Below are 19,484 nucleotides of genomic sequence, written 5' to 3'. Positions count from 1 at the left end.
GCCTGTTCAGAGGATCCCCTGGTGTCCGCCTCCGCTGCCCTTTTCTCATGCCTGGATCAGTGTTCCTAATGAAGCGTCGTGAAACCAGCTCTGCATCGTGAGACCCAAGCAGGGCAGGAACCTTGGCTGGATTTTTCTGTGTCCAGCAAGGTGCCTCATAGCTGCCATGCTGAGCCAAAACTCCTGGGGACTCCAGGCGCTGAGGCAGGAAGATCCCAAGTTCAAGGCCAACCTTAGCAACCTACAGAGGCTCTAAACAACTTAGTGAGACTCCGTCTCAAAACAAAGATAAAAAGGCCTTGGGATGTGGCTCAGGGGTTAAGCGCCCCTGGGTTCAATCCCAGGTACCAAAATACATACATAAATAAATCATCAAATAAGCAAATTAATTAATTAATAAAGTGGTAGGAAAGAACTTAAACCACCTCAAACTGAGGGTGATTTTACCTTTAGACTTTTTTATTTTTTTAAGATTTTTGCTTTCCTCTTTATAGTAATTCTCAGTAAATAAGAATCGCTGCAGCATAAAAATTGGCACTTATATTTCATATTCTGTATATTTGCAAAAAAGATGTTTATGATTTATAAGCTTTTCTTTCTGTTCTTTTCTCTTTGGCACTGCAATTTTTAAAATTACTACTGTTTCAGAGAAGTAAATTTGAGCCAAATGTCCTGCCTTGGAGTAAGCAGAGGCCTGCTAAGCAGATCTTCAGCATTTGGTCTGCAGTCTCAGTCTGAAGTCAGAGCTGACAAAGGGTGGTATTTCCCTATGATTTGATTTTGTGCTCAGTCAGGTTTTTTCCTTCTGTAAAATACTGGGCCTACTTTAGGTAAATCCAATCCTGCATTGATCTGTGGACTCTTTAGGGGGCGACATAGCACTTTTAAATCTCATGTGCATCTGACTTGGTTGTCAACCTGGTGGTTGGAAGAAGGAATGGTGGTCCCTTCAAAGGGGACTTTCTCGTCATTCAGATTCATCAGGAACCTGTCAGGTTCATCCAGACTTTTAGGAAGTGCTTTGCTTTCTATTTTAAGAAAATATGTTTTGGCTTTTATTTTACTTTCCTAAGCCTATATGGTAAATAAAATATGCACTCTCCTATAGATTAAGGCTTTAGTTTGAAACGCCCTTCTAAAGAATTTTTTTTTACACATGTGTGTGAAGTGTCACAAAGAAGAACCAGAGATAAATGGGGGAGGGATTCTTCCCATAAGCAGCTTAGGAGATCAAATGTAAATGCAGAAGTGGCTATAATATATGTTAAGACAGAAATGTTCAAAGAAGAGATTACTGCCAGTTGAGGATTCAGGAAAGGCATTTTGAAATAAGAGTTAAGAGGGCCTTGAGCCATGCTTTGAAGAACAAGAGGCCAGGATTTGGGACTGAAGCCCCAGCCCTGGAGTAGCACTCAGCCAAACTCAGGCCACTTGTGTTATCTTGTGAGTGGCTCCTCTGTCAGCATCCTGTCTCTTTGCTGCCTCTGCAGGTTCTTTCAAAAAGAGCTGCAGTTCTTGACCAGGGGCTGGGTTGAAACTGTCTCTGTTCAGGGCCTCAGTTCTGTCCCCAGGTGTCAGTCATCTGCTGGCCTGGGAGTATGGTTAGAAATGGGTGCAGATTTTCCCAGGACACAGAGTCAGATATTTGGCCAGCAATGAGGAATCAGAGGGTTCCTGAATTGGTACCCAGGGATGTGTTCTCTCTTTAGCTTTGACGGTCCTCATTGAAGCCAAGAACACACACATCCTACAGACAGTGTGGGGCCTTCTGTCTTGCTTAGCAGCTGGGCTGAAGTGACCAAGTAGAAATCGCTTTAGAATCCAGATGGACCTTATTCTAAAATTAGGACTCTGTTTGAAGGTGCATAATCACAATTACTTAAAAATTAGGGTGCCGTAAGACTGATTTATTTTTAATGTAATGGTCAATAGGGCATTGATACAAACATTATTTTTCACTTTTAGCCTTTGGAGACTCGACTCATTTCAGAGACCACATCTGTTTGCAAGCCAGAACAAGTGGCCAAACAAATTGTTAAAGATGCCATAGTAAGTAAAATCCTTGTTTTGTTTTCCATACTGTTTGTAGTTATACTATATTTCTGGAAAGATATTTACTCAAGGACTTATTTCAAAAGAAAAATTATTTTAATTTTTTGGTCAGATTCACCTGTCTAATGTCAGACTCTACTTTTCTTCCCTAGACACTTCATTATATGTTACGTGCCTTAACCTTAGGAACAGTGAGGGTATCTGGAACTCTCATTCTTTAGATGAGACTCATCCATAAGATTTAAACACAGTATGCAGCCTGCTCCCTCTGTTCTTTCCCACAGTGTTTTCAGTTTTAGATGTTTTAGGGTCTTTACTGCCAGGCTCATTGATTCTTTTCCCTTGCTGCTTCCTAATATCATTTTCCCAAAGGATAACTAATAAGAACAGCCAGCCTGCTGGGCCCCTCATCCTGGTATCCCAGCCCTTGCATTTTCTCAGCTACTGAGTTTTCTGGGAATCAAAAATGGTATCTTTAGAGATCATGTGCTGTTTTGTAGAGCAACAGCCAATGTGCCGCGTGCCTTTTAGCAACATTCCTGTTGAACCTCATGCAGAAAAATGGACCAGAATGAGGGCTGTCTGTGATCAGCAGGCCCACGGTGGCATTGGAACATCTTTAGGACCATTGGAGTGAAGGTGTCACATGGCGTGGTGCAGCCTGAGAATAGCCCAGTGCGGCTGTGTGAGGCTGAGCTAAGCAGAGTGAAAGAAATACCAGCCTCTCTTAAAATATACACTGGTGAACAGCTTTGCCCAGGCACCTTAGAAAGCACAGGAGATGGCACAAGGGGCTTAGATGGGATTTTTTTTTTCCAGTTCATTTCAAGTCAAAGCAAATAGACCCTAAGTTCTTAATAATCCTGAAGCACTCTTCCTATTTTGACAGGATTCCTTTCATAAGGTGGTTTTTCAAATTTTTCCTTCTCTTGACCACCTTACACTCTTTTTAATTATCGACAGTCCTTAAGAACATTTATTTAACTGGGTTATATTTATCTGTAGTTGTCATGTTAGAAATTGAAGCCATAGTTTTAAAAACTTAGTTATGAATTCATTAAAAGTAATAATAAATTCATTGTATTTTAATATGACATATTTCACAAATATAACTATTTTCAAAACAAAAAATTCAGCAAGAGGGGCTGGGGTTGTGGCTTAGTGGTAGAGTACTTATCTAGCACATGTGAGGCAGTGGGTTCAATCCTCAGCATCACATAAAAGTAAATAAAATAAAGGTTTTCTGTCCATCTAAAACTTAAAAAAAGAAAGAAAGATAGACATTCAGCAAGAAGAGTGGCATTGTTTTATATTATCACCAATTACTTTAAGGTCTGCATAATAGAGGCCAGCCTGATTCTCTTGTCTGTTTCTGTGGTCAGTCTATTATAATATTTTGTTTTGGTTGAAGCAAATGAAGAAAATCTGACCATGTAGTTAGAAGAGGAAGAAGTATCTTTTAAGGCTTTTCAGACAATTTTGGATATCATTTTCTTCTTTTGATATTGAAATCCAAACTGGATAAATGGTCATTTCTTAAAGGTTAACTACAATGTGAAATTGGAAACCACATCAATGAACTTTTTGTTCTCCATGGCATTAAAATCTGTTGGTCTCTCTTGCACTTTGAATGGATCTTTTACCCATTCATGATTTTGTATCAGGCATTAGTCATTTGGAAAATATGGGTTCAAAAATATGAGTTATCAAAAAAATCACATCATCAGTATCACTGCTGATTTTACACATAAAAGTATGTGTTGAGAAGCCAGCAGTCTCAAGATGGCAGATGTAAGTTTTTCGCATATCTGAACTTTTCCTTGAAAACTCAGATTTTAACATTACCCCCAAATGCACCAAGTTGTTTTCCTCCAAGTGACAGGCTCATTTGGTCCACTCTGCAAGTCTGCTGCAGCCAAGCAGAATCACCCGCACTGCCTGTCACAGTGCTTGGTGCTTTTCTATGAAAACAGGGTTCCTGGGAGGACAGCAAGTTCAGCTCTGAGGAGTTGCATGGGCTTTGCCTTCAAGTGCTGCAGAGGCACCCGGTGCCAGTTCCTCCCTTGTCAACTGGAGTACTGTAGCCCCACCTCATTCTTGAGGAATCCCACGGATGCCTGAATCTGCAAACCCTCTACGTACTGTTTCCCGCCCCGCCACATGTATGTAGGAAAACTTATATAGGTTGTGTTTGTGTGTATAATTATGGATACATTTTTCTTCTTTTGATATTAAACCCAAACTCGACAAATGGTTTTCTTAAAGGTTATCTACAATGTGAAATTGAAAACTGTGTCAGTCAACTATACAATTAACCTATAAAATAGGGTAATTTTTGAATTTGGTTTCAGATATGCTGGATAAAGAGATAATTCATGGCCAGGGTGGGACAGAGCTGGGTGGCATGAGATTCCATTGTGCTACTCAGAGCCGTGTGCAACTTGAAACTCATGAATTGTTTATTTCTGGAACTTTCCATTTAATCTTTTCAGGCCTTGGTTGACTGTGGGTAACAGAAGCTGGGATAAAGGGGGCTACTATATTGAGGAGACATTTCTTCAAGGGTTGTGATTTTATAAAATGATTAACTTCTCTTCTTTATCAAGGGCATTTTTAAGGAAAATGGACATTGAAAAAATTTTTAAAGATTTTTAAAACTTGTGTTTTCTTTGTGTATTTATTACTGCATGTGCATATGGCAGAGGTGGTGACGGTGACTTTTAGTGCATTTTGGTGAGAACACTGATGGAGTTAATGCCCCAGAAGTCTTGCCCATTAGTGCACATGTCACTGTGGTTGAAAAAAAGGGCAGCAAGTGTCTTAGTATTATGACAGTCATTTTGTCCTTGGGGTCAGGGCCCCCCAGGGTCTGTGGATTCATATCTCAAGAGCTGCCCATCGCCCAAGGCCAAGTGTCCGAGTTCTGATGTTTGCCTCATTACCATCCTAGACAACCTAAAGTGAAAGGCACACTTCATTGCTGCTGATAGGTTGGATCGATTCCTTTCTACTTATAATGGGTCTCTCTCTCTTCCCTCTTCTTTTTTTTTAGCAAGGAAATTTTAATAGTTCCATTGGCTCAGATGGGTACATGCTCTCAGCCCTGACCTGTGGAATGGCTCCAGTAACTTCGATCACTGAAGGACTCCAACAGGTGAGCTCTGCCTCAGCCAGCCATCAGACAGACAGACAGACAGATGGACAAGGCAGAAACTGCCCCTTCAAACCTCCATGGGAAAAAGGCTAAGAGTAACTGTATTTGGGAATTTGAAGAATTTTTATTGAGCTATCAATTTTCTCTCTTCCTCTACTCACAATAAGTAAATAGGAAGTAGGTTAAGGACGTAACCTAAGGAATGTAGACTGGGAAGAAGTTTTTGGTGCTGAGCCCTGCAAATAGATGAAGTACTGTCTCTGCTATTGAACTGTTAATCTGGGTTTTCACCTGAGAAACGCCTTGCTTCAAAGAGTCCGAAAAAATGGAATTGTCCATCTAGTTTACCAGTGGCCTTGCCTACAACATAATGAAACATTAGATGAGAAAACCTTTTCTAGCTGAGTTAGACCACCAGTATCTAAGCTTTTGAAAGAGATGTGCATGGAGGGTTAAAAGCATTCATTCCCTACCATTGTGGCATTTATAGTTTTGTCCAACACTCAGAAGTTATTGCACTTATTGATGTGCATGCTGGGTGCTGTTTGCTTTGGAGAATCAGATGTAAGGCAACCTCTCCAACCTCGGGGTGCCTGCAGTCCAGTCTTCTTTTCCTTTCTCTTCTCTTGTAGTACTGGAGATTGAACCCAGGGGTACTCTACCACTGTGCCACATCCACAGCCCTTTTAAGATTTTTTATTGTGAGACAAGAGTCTCACTGAGTTGCTGAGCCTGACCTTGAACTCATGCTCCTCCTGCTTTAGCCTCCCAAGCTGCTGGGATTGTAGGTGTGCACCGCTGTTCCCAGCAGACTGCTTTTCCAAGCCACAGAAACACCTTTTGTAAACCTTCAGTGGCTCCCCAGTACCACCCAGATTAAGCTTAAATTCCAGCGCATGTAACAAGTCCTCTGACCTGCTGGCCTGCTAGTCCTTCTAGCTCTTTCTCTTCCTTTCCCTACCCTTCTTTCTCTTTCTGGAACTTTCTTTATGTCCCTCATCCCCAGCTTTCCTTTGTCTAGCCAACTTTTAATCTTCCTTCAGGTCACATCTTCAACTCTTTGTTAGACTAGCTCATAATTGCTTTTTCTTGAGGTTCATATATGTGTAAATATGTATATTTGCATGTATATGATAGACTACTATGTTTATGTGTATGTAATATATATGTAATTATTTTTTAGAACAGCTTTAGGTTTATAGAAAACTTGAGCAAAAATAGAGTTCCTGTATACCCCGACCCCACCCTACCTCGCTTCCCTACTAACATCTTGCATTAGTGTGGTGCCTTGAACCAGTATTGACATATCATTCTAACCTCAGGTCTGCAGTTTAGGGTAGAGTTTATTCCTGGTGATGTGCACATCTGTGGGTTTTGACAAATGCATAATGTCATCTATCTACCATCACAGGGTCATGCAGCATAATTGCACTGCCCTAAAATCACCCTGGGTGGCACCTTTCCATCCCCCGTCCCCAGAAACCCCTGTCTACTAGTGATCATTTCACTGTCTTCCTGGTTTGGTTTTTGCCAGCTTTCCTGTGGTTTTTGCAAGTTATCCTTGCATACATTCAGAGAGTCAAGAGATTTCCAAGGGTTGCTAAGGAGATTGGAGACCCTCCCTGGCACTCGCGCCCTACCCCTCCACAGCCTACCCCAACCCCACCTGCCCTGTTATTTCAGCGGAAGCTACCCTGTTCCCCCTGGAGATGGGAGCCCTACATTGCCACTCTTCCTGGGTTGGTGCGTCATTTTATTGCCTCCCTGATGAACGACACTCACTTAGCTCTCCCCTCACCCTCCTCTCCCCACCCTCATTTTGTGATATCAGTTATTCTGTCCCTTTGTTTTATTGTCATCTTGGTTAGATCCGTACTAGGGAAGATCACTTTGGTGACTGTTTGGATGCTCTTTACAGCTGAATGTCATGTACAATGATTACTTGTTAAACACACACACACACACACACACACACACACACACAACTTCTTATTTTTTCTAAAATTATTTTTTGCTTTTTTTTAAATGTACATCTGGGCACTGTCAATTCCCTGTTCAATTCTCCTCTGATCATCTTCATCTCCTCTTGACATATTTAGCAATACCGATATTGGATCAGGAAGGAATTCTTCCCGAAGCCCGGGACCTCCCAGGCCAGACCAGCTGCCCCTGGGCCTGTGCAGAGCTGACGCCTGGCTGCCCCAATTCTTGGTGGTCATGGGGCAATCCCCCCACCTCTTGTGTGGGGTCCCTTCTTCCTGTATCATATGACAGTGTCTTTCTTTGTTGACCCTTCACTTCACTTGCCTCTGGTCAGAACTTTCTGAGAAAAGAAGGGGGTACCTGGAAGGCACATTTGTTGAATCCTTGCATATGTGAAAGCTTCTCTTTCTCTTTGCAGTTTAATGTCTTTTCAAGATCTTTAGTGAGAATCTGCTAGTGGAGAGAGTGAGGGTAAAAGATATGGCCAATTGCTGCCTCGGCCCTGAAACAGAAATTGCCTTTTTGCTTGATCATCTTTCTGGTTAACATATAGGCTCCAGCAGAGTATGCACCAGGAGGCCAGGGCAGGAGAATCACCTGAGCCCAGGAGACCAGTCTGGGAGACATAGTGAGGCCCCACCTCAAAAAGGAAAGCTCAGAGAGGGTGGGGATGTATCTTGCTCATCACAGTCTTCTCAGCACCTGGCACAGGGTCTTATCCTTGTGCTCAGAAGATGAATCTTAAATCACAGAAATCTTAATTACATATCCCTATTTGGGATGCCGAGTGGAACTGCCCTAGCTATTTTAGCTCTATTCTACTAAGAGTACCTATTTTTGTTCTTTTTATGGTTGGAATAGTTTAATTGACCAAACCTTGTCATCTCTGGTTAGCTCAGTGCTGAACAGTGGTACTGAGCCAGCATATTCTGTTCCCAGGATTGACTGACATTTATCTATTTCCATTCTGCTTATGCTTGGAGCAGATTAGCAAATGTGTCCTAGAAACTACTTACAGGAGCCCTGAATACCTACACACCTGTGTTGTACTGTCAGATGAGCTGAAAGGTCTTTCTACCCTGCAGGTGGTCACCATGGGCCTTTTCCGCACAATCGCTCTGTTTTACCTGGGAAGTTTCGATAGCATAGTTCGCCGCTGCATGATGCAAAGAGCAAAATCTGAAATCGCAGACAAAACTGCCTGATTCTTGGAAAAAGACTGTTTCCAAATGATTTGGACAGCTTGCTGCTACATGGGACCCACCTTTTGGCCTGCAGACACTATGCCTCGTCTTCGAATATGTGGTTGGACCAGTGCTCTTCAGAAGCAAGAGGAAAGAAGTGCCATTCCAGACATCGGTGCACTATGCAAACATGGACCAGGAGCGTTCGGCTTCTGGCCTCAGAGGTGGAGTGGTGGTAGTGTGAGAACGAGCAACACATAAGCAGGGTAAAGAACGGATGCGGATGATAATTTAAATGGTTTCTATTTATTCTCCCCCCCCCCCACCCCCCGCATAGAGATCAAGTCCAGAAATGTACTTTATGGCACATAAGAGTATGTCTTGAGGGCTTTTTTAAAACTTTCCATGAAAGGCAGTTTATGGATTTCTGGGGCTTTTTTTTTTCCCACTTTCTTGCTAAGTTGGTGTATCTTACTCGAGATGAGTTGTACGCATTGCCAGTGAGTCTGAGTGCATTGGGTGTGAGTGTCGCAGACACCTCTGTGCTGGGCCGGGGGCTGCTGCTGGTGGGTGCTTTCTCCCTCTGATCCCATGGAGCTATGGGGGATGGGAGAGGGTAGTACAGCCAGAGGTAAGGGTATGGGTCTTTTCCAGGCTTCTTTAGACCCTAATGCTTAGGAACTTTTCATATTTTATTCATGGGGTAAGGCAGCTTCCTTAAATGTTTTCTGAAGATAAACAAATCTTAGAAGCTTAAAAGTTTACAGTTACTTCAGTAGCCATGGTGACCTGAGTTCCCCTCGTCCATTCTATTTTAGTGTCTGCTCTTCCATCTCTCCCTTTCAAGCTTTGCTTATACTCCTGTAATATTTTTGGGGGAAAGGAAAAAAAAAAAACAGCTAAGATTTTTTGACTTTTCAAATTCATGAATTCATTAAAACAAACAAAGAACTAAAAAGTGTGACATTCTTATACTTGTAGCTTAGATGTAGCTTTCAGGAAAGGCTGGTGGTTGTTGATTTCAATTATACTCATTAAGAAAAAAGATGGCTAATTTTGAAGATACTCATTTTTGAAATAAAACGATCACCTGTTCTCTGTGACTCCAACACCGACCCTGAGAACAGGATCTTCACGCCACCTTCAGGTCAGGAAGCCCACTCAGACCTCTAGCCACCACACCCTGGAAGTCCTCCCCTCCCGAGCAGGAGGTGTCTGGGTCATGGGATCTGTCGTCCGTGGAGTGGGTTCCCACAGCAAGTGCCTCTGAGGAGTCTCAGCCTCTGTTCCCCCTTGCCTCCTGTTGGTTGTACGTGCTCCTCCGACTTCAGGACAGTGTCCTTCATCTTAATGCTTTAGCCATCCCTTTACCCCCTGCAAATATAGTAGCACATTCCAGTTCACCTCGCTGGGAAAAGACCTCTACTTTTGAAGAAGAAACTTTTTTACCGTTCCTTTTTTTTGGGTGTGTGTGCGTGTGTGTGTGTGTGTGTGATACTGGGAATTGAACCCAGGGGCGCTGTACCACTGAGCTACATCTCCACCCCTTTTTTTTATTTTTTGAGACAGGCTCTCGCTAAATTGCCAAGGCTGGCCTTGAACTTGCAATCCTCCTGCCTCATCCTCCCCAGTTGCTGGGATTACAACTTCTTCATTGTTAAAACGAAACAAAAATGATCAAAGCCCTAGAAACACAGCTAGGCTTTTTTACTTTTTTTTCTTCTTCTTTTGATTTTTTGAAGCTCTTGACTTTAAAGTGACTTAAGTTGTAAACAGTAAGATGTTTAATGGCTCCATGATGTCTTTTTAATCAAGATCTGTGTATGGCATATTTTAAACACTGATAACTACAGAAGAAATAATTATTTACTATATAAGTTACTGGGAATAACTTCATTACAGTTTACAGGAATGGGTTGATGCCAAAATGGTCCCACAGATATTTTAGTCTCATATAGCCAAAGTTTGTAGACGATGTTGACTCATACTGTACAGCTGCAAAAATGGAATAGTAGCTGTATTTTTTTCTAATTCACAGAAAAGAGTTAATGTCTGGATATTCCTTAAATTTATTCTTTTCTTATAAATTTTCCTTGAATGATGGCACCTTCTGTTGCTGGTCTGTATTAAATCTAGTCCAAGATGGTGTCTGATGAAATAAAATTAACTACTTAACAATAATTATTTTAGCATACATCTTTTTTTTTTTTTTTTTTTCAAATTATCCTCAAAGAGAATACTGTTACTGCAGGGAGTCTACTGCCTTAGCACATTCTGTGATGGGAGATATTGTCCCTAACCCAGTTTAAACCCAGGCACAAGAGCAGATTTGCAGAAACGATAATGCCAGGGACGTTTAAAGGCCCACACTCCCTTATCCCAAAATCTTTTTTTTTTTTGTTTGTGTGCTGGGGATCGAACCCAGGGCCTTGTGCTTACAAGGCAAGCACTCTACCGACTGAGCTATCTCCCCAGCCCCCCAAAATCTTTTAAGCCAAGTTTTTTTTTTTTCTAAATTTGATGCCACAGTTCATTTGTTAGCAAAACTTGACTTGAACTAATGTGAGATTATTGTAGTTTATGTCACCTTGTGTGCCTGTTCATTAATTTTGCCAGAAGAAATAGCAATGGGTATGATTCCAGGTACTGCCAAGACTTTGAAGGTGTTCTGTGATATCCAGGGCATGCCCATAGTACCTTTCAAAGATCCCACAAATACGAATTCTAAAACACACCTGGCCCTGAATCAAACACCATTGCCCTATGTAAATGTATGATTATACAAATAGTATGCCTCTACTTGATGTACAGAGAAACAAGATTTATCCCATTTGTTTACAATAAAAATAAATTTAAAAAATAAATAAAACACACCTGGCCCAAAAGGTTTTGGATAAGGGATTATAAACATTTAAGCAACATCCCACAGTGCTCCAACTCCATCCCAAACATGAAATTCTACTTTTTATCTCTTTTGGCTTGATTCTTGTACAATTTTTCTGCTCAGGGGAAAGGGGGGGGGAGGACACCTCAGTCTAATTATTAGGGAAACTGAATTTTTTTTTTTTTTCTTTTTTAAGATCATATTGATTCAGGGCTATGGATGTAACTCAGTGGTACAGTGTTTGCCTAGCATGTGCGAGACCCTGGGTTCCAGCTCTCCAGCAACCAAAAAAAAAAAAAAAAAAAAAAAAAATCCCTTTGATTCATCATCTGCTACAGCCAGAAAGGGTGGATTTTCCTTAGGGCAGCAGAAGTTTTAATTTTTTTTCCCCTTTGGTGCTGGCAGATGAAGCCGTGGGTTGTACCACTGAGCTTCTCCCCCAGGCCTGGGAGTTCAACAATGATTCTCTTGAACTGTTGACTCCATGTGACCATCAACAGCGTCTGTGAATTTCAGGTCTGAAGTGCCTGCTCTGCTGGATTTGGTTGTTCTATTTTATTTTAGTGTACTTGTGAGTGTATTTATTAAGAATTAACATGCAGCCATACAAATTCAAAAATACATTCAAGGACCCTCCATAAGTGAAAAATGTCTAGTAAACAATTCTCATTTCTTTTTACAAAAACAAAAATCATGGACCAGGGATGTGACTCAGTGGTAGAACCGGGCGTGCCTGGGGCCCTGGGTTTGATCCCACCACCACGTTCTTTTTTATGTTTTTAAAAAATTTAATAATTTGCACAGTGAAAAGAATAAAATTTAAAATTCTGTTATGATGTCTCTTTAATACATATATATATATATTTAGTTTTATTTATCTGATCTTTCAAGCCATATGTTACTGATTCTTGCAAGTGAAACTTTGACTCTTTCTAATACTTAGATGATGAAAGCATTTTGGTAATAGTGCTTCAATTCAAAGAATTATATTTTTTGTCTTTCTAGAAGAGGTCAGTACATAATCTTTTCTGAATTATGTCATCAGATTTAATTTTATTACATCATGTTCTAATTTAAACGTATTACTCACTTGAGGACGCTTTTAAATATTCATACTTTTGATGTAAATGCTTTGTATTTTTCTCATTTCCTTTAGTTCTTAGTAACTCAACTTTAAAAAGTACCTGCTGACCATAACCTTCCAGTTGTGGACTGAATCACGGTTCACATTACAGTTCGGGGTAGCTGTGGATTTGATATTTTGAAGAGGAGAATAGTTGCTTTTATATTTTACACTTGCTTGATGTGACAACTCTAATGTCATTTTTAAATTGAAAAAAGAGCACATGGCTATTTTGATACATTTTAGAACTTGTGTTGGCTACTTTAGAAGCTTTTGTGGCAAAATTGTAACCTAATTTTCATATCTTGTATTGCTGAATCACAACAAAAAATAAATGAGGAACAAGCTTTACAAATCTGAGAACTTATTTTCCTAGACATCTGCTTTTTAAGAGGCCACTTAAAATACGTCTTCTATGATGCTATGTTGACTTTGCATCCTAAGCTATCACAAGGCCTGATTTTTATCATTTTTTTTTTAGAAAGAATATTTTCAGTAAGTAAATGCTTGGTATTCTAAGTTATTTCAAATATATTCTGTTTGTAGGACTCTGATACAGGGTATATGAGTAAAAGTTCAACAAACTTGGAATTTGGTAAAATCTGAGGAACTGTTTCAGATACATAAAATAGATATTCTTTACTTTGCATTATATCTGTATGTTCCATCAGTAAACTGTCTCCCAGCTCTAAAGGGCAGCAGACGATACAAGATTGATATGAAGAAGAACACACCTTGATAGTCTTGATATTCTCTTAAACAGAGAAATTTTGGTTACATCGAGAAGAGACTTTTTGGACCCCTGGGTTGGCAAGCTTAACCTTTAAATTTGAGTAATTTTTATTCATAAACGGCTTGTGATATCACTTCTTTAACTTTTATTTTTAGATCTTTCTTGATTTCTATTTCACTCCTGACTTTATAACCTGTTTTTCCTCATTCATCATATTTGTTGAATCCCAATGGTGAGTCAGGTGCCGTGGTGCACAACTATAATCCCAGTGGCTTGGGAGCCTGAGGCAGGAGGATGGCAAGTTCAAAGCCAGCCTCAGCAATTTAGTGAGGCCCTAAGCACCTGTTTCAAAATAAAAAATAAAAAGGGCTGGGATGTGGCTCAGTGGTTAAGCAACCCTGGGTTCAATCCCCAGTACCAAAAAAACAAAAACAAACAAAAAAAAAAAAAACAGTGATGAGCTGGATGTCCAGATCAGATGCTGGGGACACACTTTTGCACAATCAATTTGTTATTTGTCCTGGTGATTGCATTTCTTGTTTTTTTATCACCTCCTTTCCTTAATCCCTCTAATGATCCCACTATATGCTTACAAGTTTTGCTGGCAAAAGGGGAACCAGCTCCTCACTCCTTCTTTGGCTTGAGGCCTCTGAATTTTATGCCCGAACTATTTGAATGCCAAGCACACTGTTCTAGGCCGGGACTTCACCAAGGAAAAGTGTGGTCCCTGCCCTCAAATTACTTAAAATCTAGTGCAGAAAACATGCCAGAAATTGCACTCAATGGACAATTGATGGAAAGCAGATGCCTATCCCTGTTGAGTGCGGGACATGTTTTAAATCATTGAAATTATACATTAACTCTATGAGTAATAATTTTATCTCCCTGTGTTATGAATGAGGGAACAGATGCCCCAAGTCAGCTGCCAGGCAGTGGAGCCAAGATTCAAACCCAGGTTACTGGTGTTTGAGCTCTCAACCTCTAAGTCACATCAAGCAGCAGGTGGACTCCAAAGGCTGCCCAGAAAAGTCAAAGATGGTTTCTCAGAGATGTTCTTGAGCTGGAACCTGAGGAACGAGTGTTAATTTACCAGGTGAAAAGGTTGGGTGCATTTCAGGAAGACCAGCTGGTGTGCAAAGTCAACAGATGTTAGAAATCTTGGCATGTTCCAGAAACACCACAAGTTAGCCTAGCTGCAAGATGGGAAAGTGGCAGGGAAGGGTGGGCAGGCTTGGCCAGATCATGCCATGTAGAGGAGAGGAAGAACTCTGAGCAGAAATTTAAAAATCATGATTTTTTTAGAAAGGTCATGGTAACCCTTGAAATTCTCTTTTGACATTAATCAGTCCTTAGGCCTTCAAGTAAACAAGCTTCATGAGTTTGAAAGATACCCCATTAGATATACGAGTTGAATGGTCACCACAAAAGATGTTGAAGTCCTTCACCTTATTCAGAAATAGTGTCTGTAAAGATACAATCAAGTCAAGATGAGGTTATGGGGATGGATGGGTTCTCCTCCAATATGACGGATGGCCTCATAAGAATACAAAGGCGCTGGAAGAATGCCATCTCACGGTGGGCAGACACTAGAGGGGTGCAGCTGCAAGCCAAGCAACATCAAGAACTGCCAGCCACCAACAGAAGTCAGGAAGAGAAATGGGAAGATCCTACCTAGAGTCTCAGAGGGAGCATGCCCTTGCTAACAACTTAATTTTGGGAAAGAACTGTGAAAGAATATATATTTCTGTTCTAAGCCACCCAGTTTGTTAGACTTTCTCAAGGCAGTCTTAGGAAACAAAGACCTTGATTTTTTTTCTTTTTCTTCTAATTGAGTTCAGTAGCATTATCTGGCAGATAATCGTGCTCTGTGCTAAATATACACAGCATAAGAGAATAAAAGTTAGTGCATATTAGAATGTAAATTCTTTGCTAGGCATGGTGGCACTTATCTATAATGCCAGCAACTCAGGAAGCTGAGGTAGGAGGATTGCACATTCTAGCCAGCCTAGGCAACTTAGGAGGACCCTGCCTGAAAGAAACAAAAAGGGCTGAGGATGTAACAGAATGCTCCTGGGTTGTTACATACACACATATATACACACACACAAGTGTAAATTCTCCTATTCCCCTTGAATATGATGGTGTTATACATTGGTTCTATGACTGCAGTTCCAATCCAAGGAGAGAAGTAGGCATTTGAAAAATGTAAGACAATTTCCTGCCCCTGGTTTATTTCACTTTTTAAATGCCAAGTCATTAATTTGGAAAGGGAAAAAAAAAAATCACAAGTAAATTTCCTATGCTTTCTTTTACAAACCAAAAATAAACATTATTCGTCCACTGTTAAACTTGCACAACAGCATGATTTATTTGTAGTTCGTTGCTAGTTTTAAAGGTTGTTGTTTAATTATTCTAACATTTTTTTTTGAGGTTTAGGACCCACCATAAATTAGTCCAGTGGGTTTCTAAGTTAAACTGAGGCTTGTTGGTTTAGATTTGACAAAAACGTTTCCTAATTACAAGAAGGGTCTGAGAGTTCAAAACGGACGACTGGGATGTGATCATTTACAGCAGAAGATTCTAAGCACAAACAGAATGGGAACAGTATTACGGGGGCTTATGCAGTGCTTGCCTACCAAGGATTCAAGAAAGAGCATGCACTATTCAGCAAAAGAGTCTGTAATGCAGAAGGTACTTGAAATTAGAAGCTAGCATTTTTAAATTGCTTATCAGGCCTGTGAGATGCTATTATCTAAGCAGTTCACTTTGCTTTCATGTAGGCTATGTGGACTACTAGTTTTTGCTTTCTCTAGTTAGTTCATTTGGTTTATGGATTTATTTCCACTTAATTGAGGGTCATGACTTTTAACCTAAAGTAACCTAAAAATGGTTATATTTTGAACTCATCTTTGGATTAGTAATCAATTTCCTCTGAGAGTCTCTTCTCTCATTTTAAGTAAAAATGTACTAATTGGGAAGATCTGATACATACTTACATTAAACAACCTGTTCAGATTAGAATTTTCTTTTAAAATTTCATAAACTTAGGGCACATCACATTGATGATGGAAGAGAACTTTTGAATAAAGCTGATAAATATCAACCAGCAGGTGGCGAAAACTGGCAAAAAAAAAAAAAAAAAGCTTTTTGTTTGGCAGACTGGAGAATGAAGAAGGAAAACAGGCCTTTCAGACTCTTGATACAATCTCCATTCCCTGCATCTTGCTATTTTCTCCCTGGTGCCACCTTACTGGTAGAATCCAACCAGGCAAAGCTGGCAAAGGGTGGTCCCCTGGTCCTGAGAAATAGAAGCCATCTTGGAAAGTGAAAAGTCCCTGGTGCATGTGTGTGGAGGGTCTCAGGCACAGATGCAGTCCAGGACTGATCCAGACCTGTCCCGAGCTGCTGGTTATAGGAAGGAACTGGTCCCATAAAGCAAGACTATAGGAGCAAAGAAAGAGAAAGGTCAGGAAGTTTTCCTTTCTTTGGGAATAGGGGATCCATTTTCTTCTAGTTGCCTTCCTTGCAGAAATGCAATTTCTTTTCCAGCTCTGTCCTCTGGTTTCCTCACCCACATGCTGGGTATTAGAAGTACAAAGGCTTTGAATTCTTCTTAAGCAATTTGGGGGGCTTAAGACAAGGTTGAGAGATTACTAAACCATAATGTTATGGAATTAATTCATTTTTCTTCTATTTCTATGAGCACAAACATCCCAGATCAACCGATTTCCAGTGTCTGCCTCCAGGCAAGACCACCTCCCCACCACTGCCCATGGGAAAAGGGGACTCACAACCCTCAGAAGGGCTGGAAGGAGCACCTACCCCTTCATTCCCTCTTGCCTGAGTAATAGAATTGCAGCAAGCCACGGGGTTCCTGCATGGGACAAGTTGACATGATGGCTGAAGGGACATGATAGATGAAGAAACAACAATAATGTGCTGTGCTATTTCTTCTTCAGAATAAATGTCTTGATTTTAGACTAGTAATAAGAAAAAAATAAAGATGGTGTCAGAACGTACACATCGTAGTGCTCATTGGTCATGTTTCCAGACCACAACAATCCAGTGTTCATATGTATTTGTATTTGAGTCCTATTAAGCAAGCTGCTGTGCTTTTACTAAATACCCCCCTCTTGGTGCTTTATTTGCCAAAGACTCTTAAAGATAAAAATAGTTACACACATGCAACTTGTTTGTCCTCTTTTTCTTTCCTCTTAGGGGCTATTCAGGCTGGTGAATTTAAAATATGTCTGCTTGTGGCACAAGGATTTGCTTGTGGAGGTGTACACGTTTATCACTTGAGAAGGTGAGGCCATCTGGGATTGGCCGCTAGGCAAGGTGGAGACAGTTAAAACCCCACCGCCCCAGTTAAGATAGTGGGCTTTAAAGTCGCCAGCCCTGACCCAGTGTCCCAAGTGTTAGGGGCAGAGGAAAAACATTCACTCAACTATTTTAGAGCCCCTGAAACAGCCTCTCCCACCCTCTGGTCGGGGTCGCTCAGGTCTGCTCAGGTGGAAAGGCGCCAGTGACCGCGTGCGTGTTCCGCGTGGACACCGAGTACGTCGCTCGAAAGTAAGCACGACGCCGGGGGCTTCCCCGGCATTCCTTAACCAACGCGCACAGTCGTCTCCCTGCACCGCGGGGCAGCGCCGAGGTCCCGCTGCTCGGGGGTCAGCACCGGCCTCGATGCTCTCCCAGGCGACCGAGCTCTGGTGCCACACGCAATGTGAGAGCACACACACGTGTACATCCACATGCACGCACACACACGGCTGGAAAGCCACCAAGCCATTCCCGGTGCTGCCCGGCCCTTGTTTTCGGGGTGCACCCGCCCGGCAGCCGCCGCTCTGCGCTGCGCCGCGGCCCGGCTCCCCCGACCCCCCGCGGGCCCCGGCGACCCCCGAGCGCGCGCCAGGCCCGCCGCAGGCCCGAGGAGGCCGGTCGCACACCCACCGCGCCGCGGCCGCGCGGGAGGCCTGCGCCGCCCGCGCCACCCACCGGCCGGGCCCTGCGGGCGGAGCGGCCCCGGCGGGCGGCCGGCCGAGCGCGCCCTCCCCAGCCGTGGCCCCGCGCGCCATGTGTCCCCGACCGGGCGCGCCGCCTCCGGGCCGGCCGCGGCGCCTTTAACCAGGGAAGGGAGCCGGGCGGAGGGGGCGGTCGGGCGGCTCAGAGGAGGGCTCTTTCTTTCTTCTTTTTTTGAATGAACAGTGACGTACTACAGGAAACCAGGCGGTTTGTGCGGAGAATGAAGTAAGAGGCCAGACCCCCCCGCCCCGCGCCCGCCCCCTTCCTCCCCGCCCCCTCCCCGCCCGCCCGCGCGCCCGCCCGCCGCGCGCCCGCCCGCCGCTCCGGTGTCCCCACCGAGCCGTCGCCGCCGCCGCCAGCGAAGGTGCCGGGGAGCCGGGCCCTCCCCGCCGGCAGCCGTCACCGCTCGGAGCGGGCTGCGCGGCGGGAGTCGAGGAGGCGGCCGCCGCCTGCGCCGCCGCGCAGGAGCAGGAGGAGGAGAAAGGGTGCGCAGCCCGGAGGCGGGGTGCGCTGGTGGGGTGCAGCGGAAGAGGGGGTCCAGGGGGGAGAACTTCGTAGCAGTCATCCTTTTTAGGAAAAGAGGGAAAAAATAAAACCCTCCCCCACCACCTCCTTCTCCCCACCGCACCACACACAGCGCGCGGGCTTCTCGCGCTCGGCACCGGCGGGCCGGGCGCGTCCTGCCTTCATTTATCAAGCAGCTTTTCGGAAAATGCATTTGCTGTACCGAGTTTGATCAGAAGAGGATTCCTGCCCCCGTCCCCGGCTCTTCCAGCGTCTCCCTCCCGTGTCTCTCCCGTGGAGGCGTAAAGCGGTCCCGCGGATAGAGATCCATGTCTGTGCCCGCGCGTGAATGTGCGTGTGTAAATTGCCGAGAGGGAGAAAATCACAGGACTTCTGCAACTGCAGGACTGAAAATTGTAATTCATCTGCCGCCACCGCTGCCTTTTTTCTTGTGCTCTTGAGATCTCCGGTCGGGATTCCTACGGATTGACATTTCTGTGAAGCCGAAGTCTGGGAATCAATCTGGAAATCCTCCCAATTTTTACACCCCCTCCCCCAACTCCTGGTTCATTTGGAAGTTTTAAAGCAGCTATAAACGGAGAGTTCTGAAGATTGATGGGATCGTTGCCTTATGCATTTGTTTTGGTTTTACAAAAAAGGAAACTTGACAGAGGATCATGCTGTCCTTTAAAAATACAAGTAAGTTCTTTGCACAGGATATTGGTTTAATGGTAACTTTCAATGGACACATTTGAGGTTTTCGACTTTGAGTGCATTCGAGTAAATTTAATTTCCAGGCAGTTTAATACATTCTTTTTAGCCGTGTAACTTGTAGTATGTGT

The 19,484-nt window shown here is 43.0% G+C and overlaps 2 protein-coding genes across 4 annotated transcripts in view; both read left to right on the top strand.

Moving 5' to 3' along the window:
* Window positions 1-11,396, top strand: part of KDSR (3-ketodihydrosphingosine reductase) — a 31,678-nt gene extending 20,282 nt beyond the window's left edge. Inside the window, exons 8-11 of one of the 2 annotated variants that reach the window (XM_079109209.1) lie at window positions 1,966-2,049; window positions 5,105-5,206; window positions 8,275-10,772; window positions 10,873-11,396. In XM_079109209.1, coding sequence (XP_078965335.1) covers window positions 1,966-2,049; window positions 5,105-5,206; window positions 8,275-8,394 — 306 coding nt within the window. In that variant the 3' untranslated portion in view covers window positions 8,395-10,772; window positions 10,873-11,396. Of the gene's footprint in view, window positions 1-1,965; window positions 2,050-5,104; window positions 5,207-8,274; window positions 10,779-10,872 lie in introns of both variants that reach the window. The other variant, XM_079109208.1, reaches the window with a different exon arrangement.
* Window positions 11,397-18,096: 6,700 nt separating this feature from the next.
* BCL2 (BCL2 apoptosis regulator) overlaps window positions 18,097-19,484 on the top strand; it is a 169,395-nt gene continuing 168,007 nt past the window's right edge. The window contains exon 1 of one of the 2 annotated variants that reach the window (XM_079109400.1): window positions 18,097-19,341. The gene's annotated coding sequence lies outside the window, so the exon portion shown is untranslated. The remainder of the gene's footprint in view (window positions 19,342-19,484) is intronic. The other variant, XM_079109399.1, reaches the window with a different exon arrangement.

This window comes from Sciurus vulgaris (assembly GCF_902686455.1).
Source record: "Sciurus vulgaris genome assembly, chromosome: 13".
Classification (NCBI taxonomy): Eukaryota; Metazoa; Chordata; class Mammalia; order Rodentia; family Sciuridae; genus Sciurus; species Sciurus vulgaris.
The sequence above is the reverse complement of the archived record's forward strand: the minus strand, read 5'-3'. Positions and strand labels throughout refer to the sequence as shown.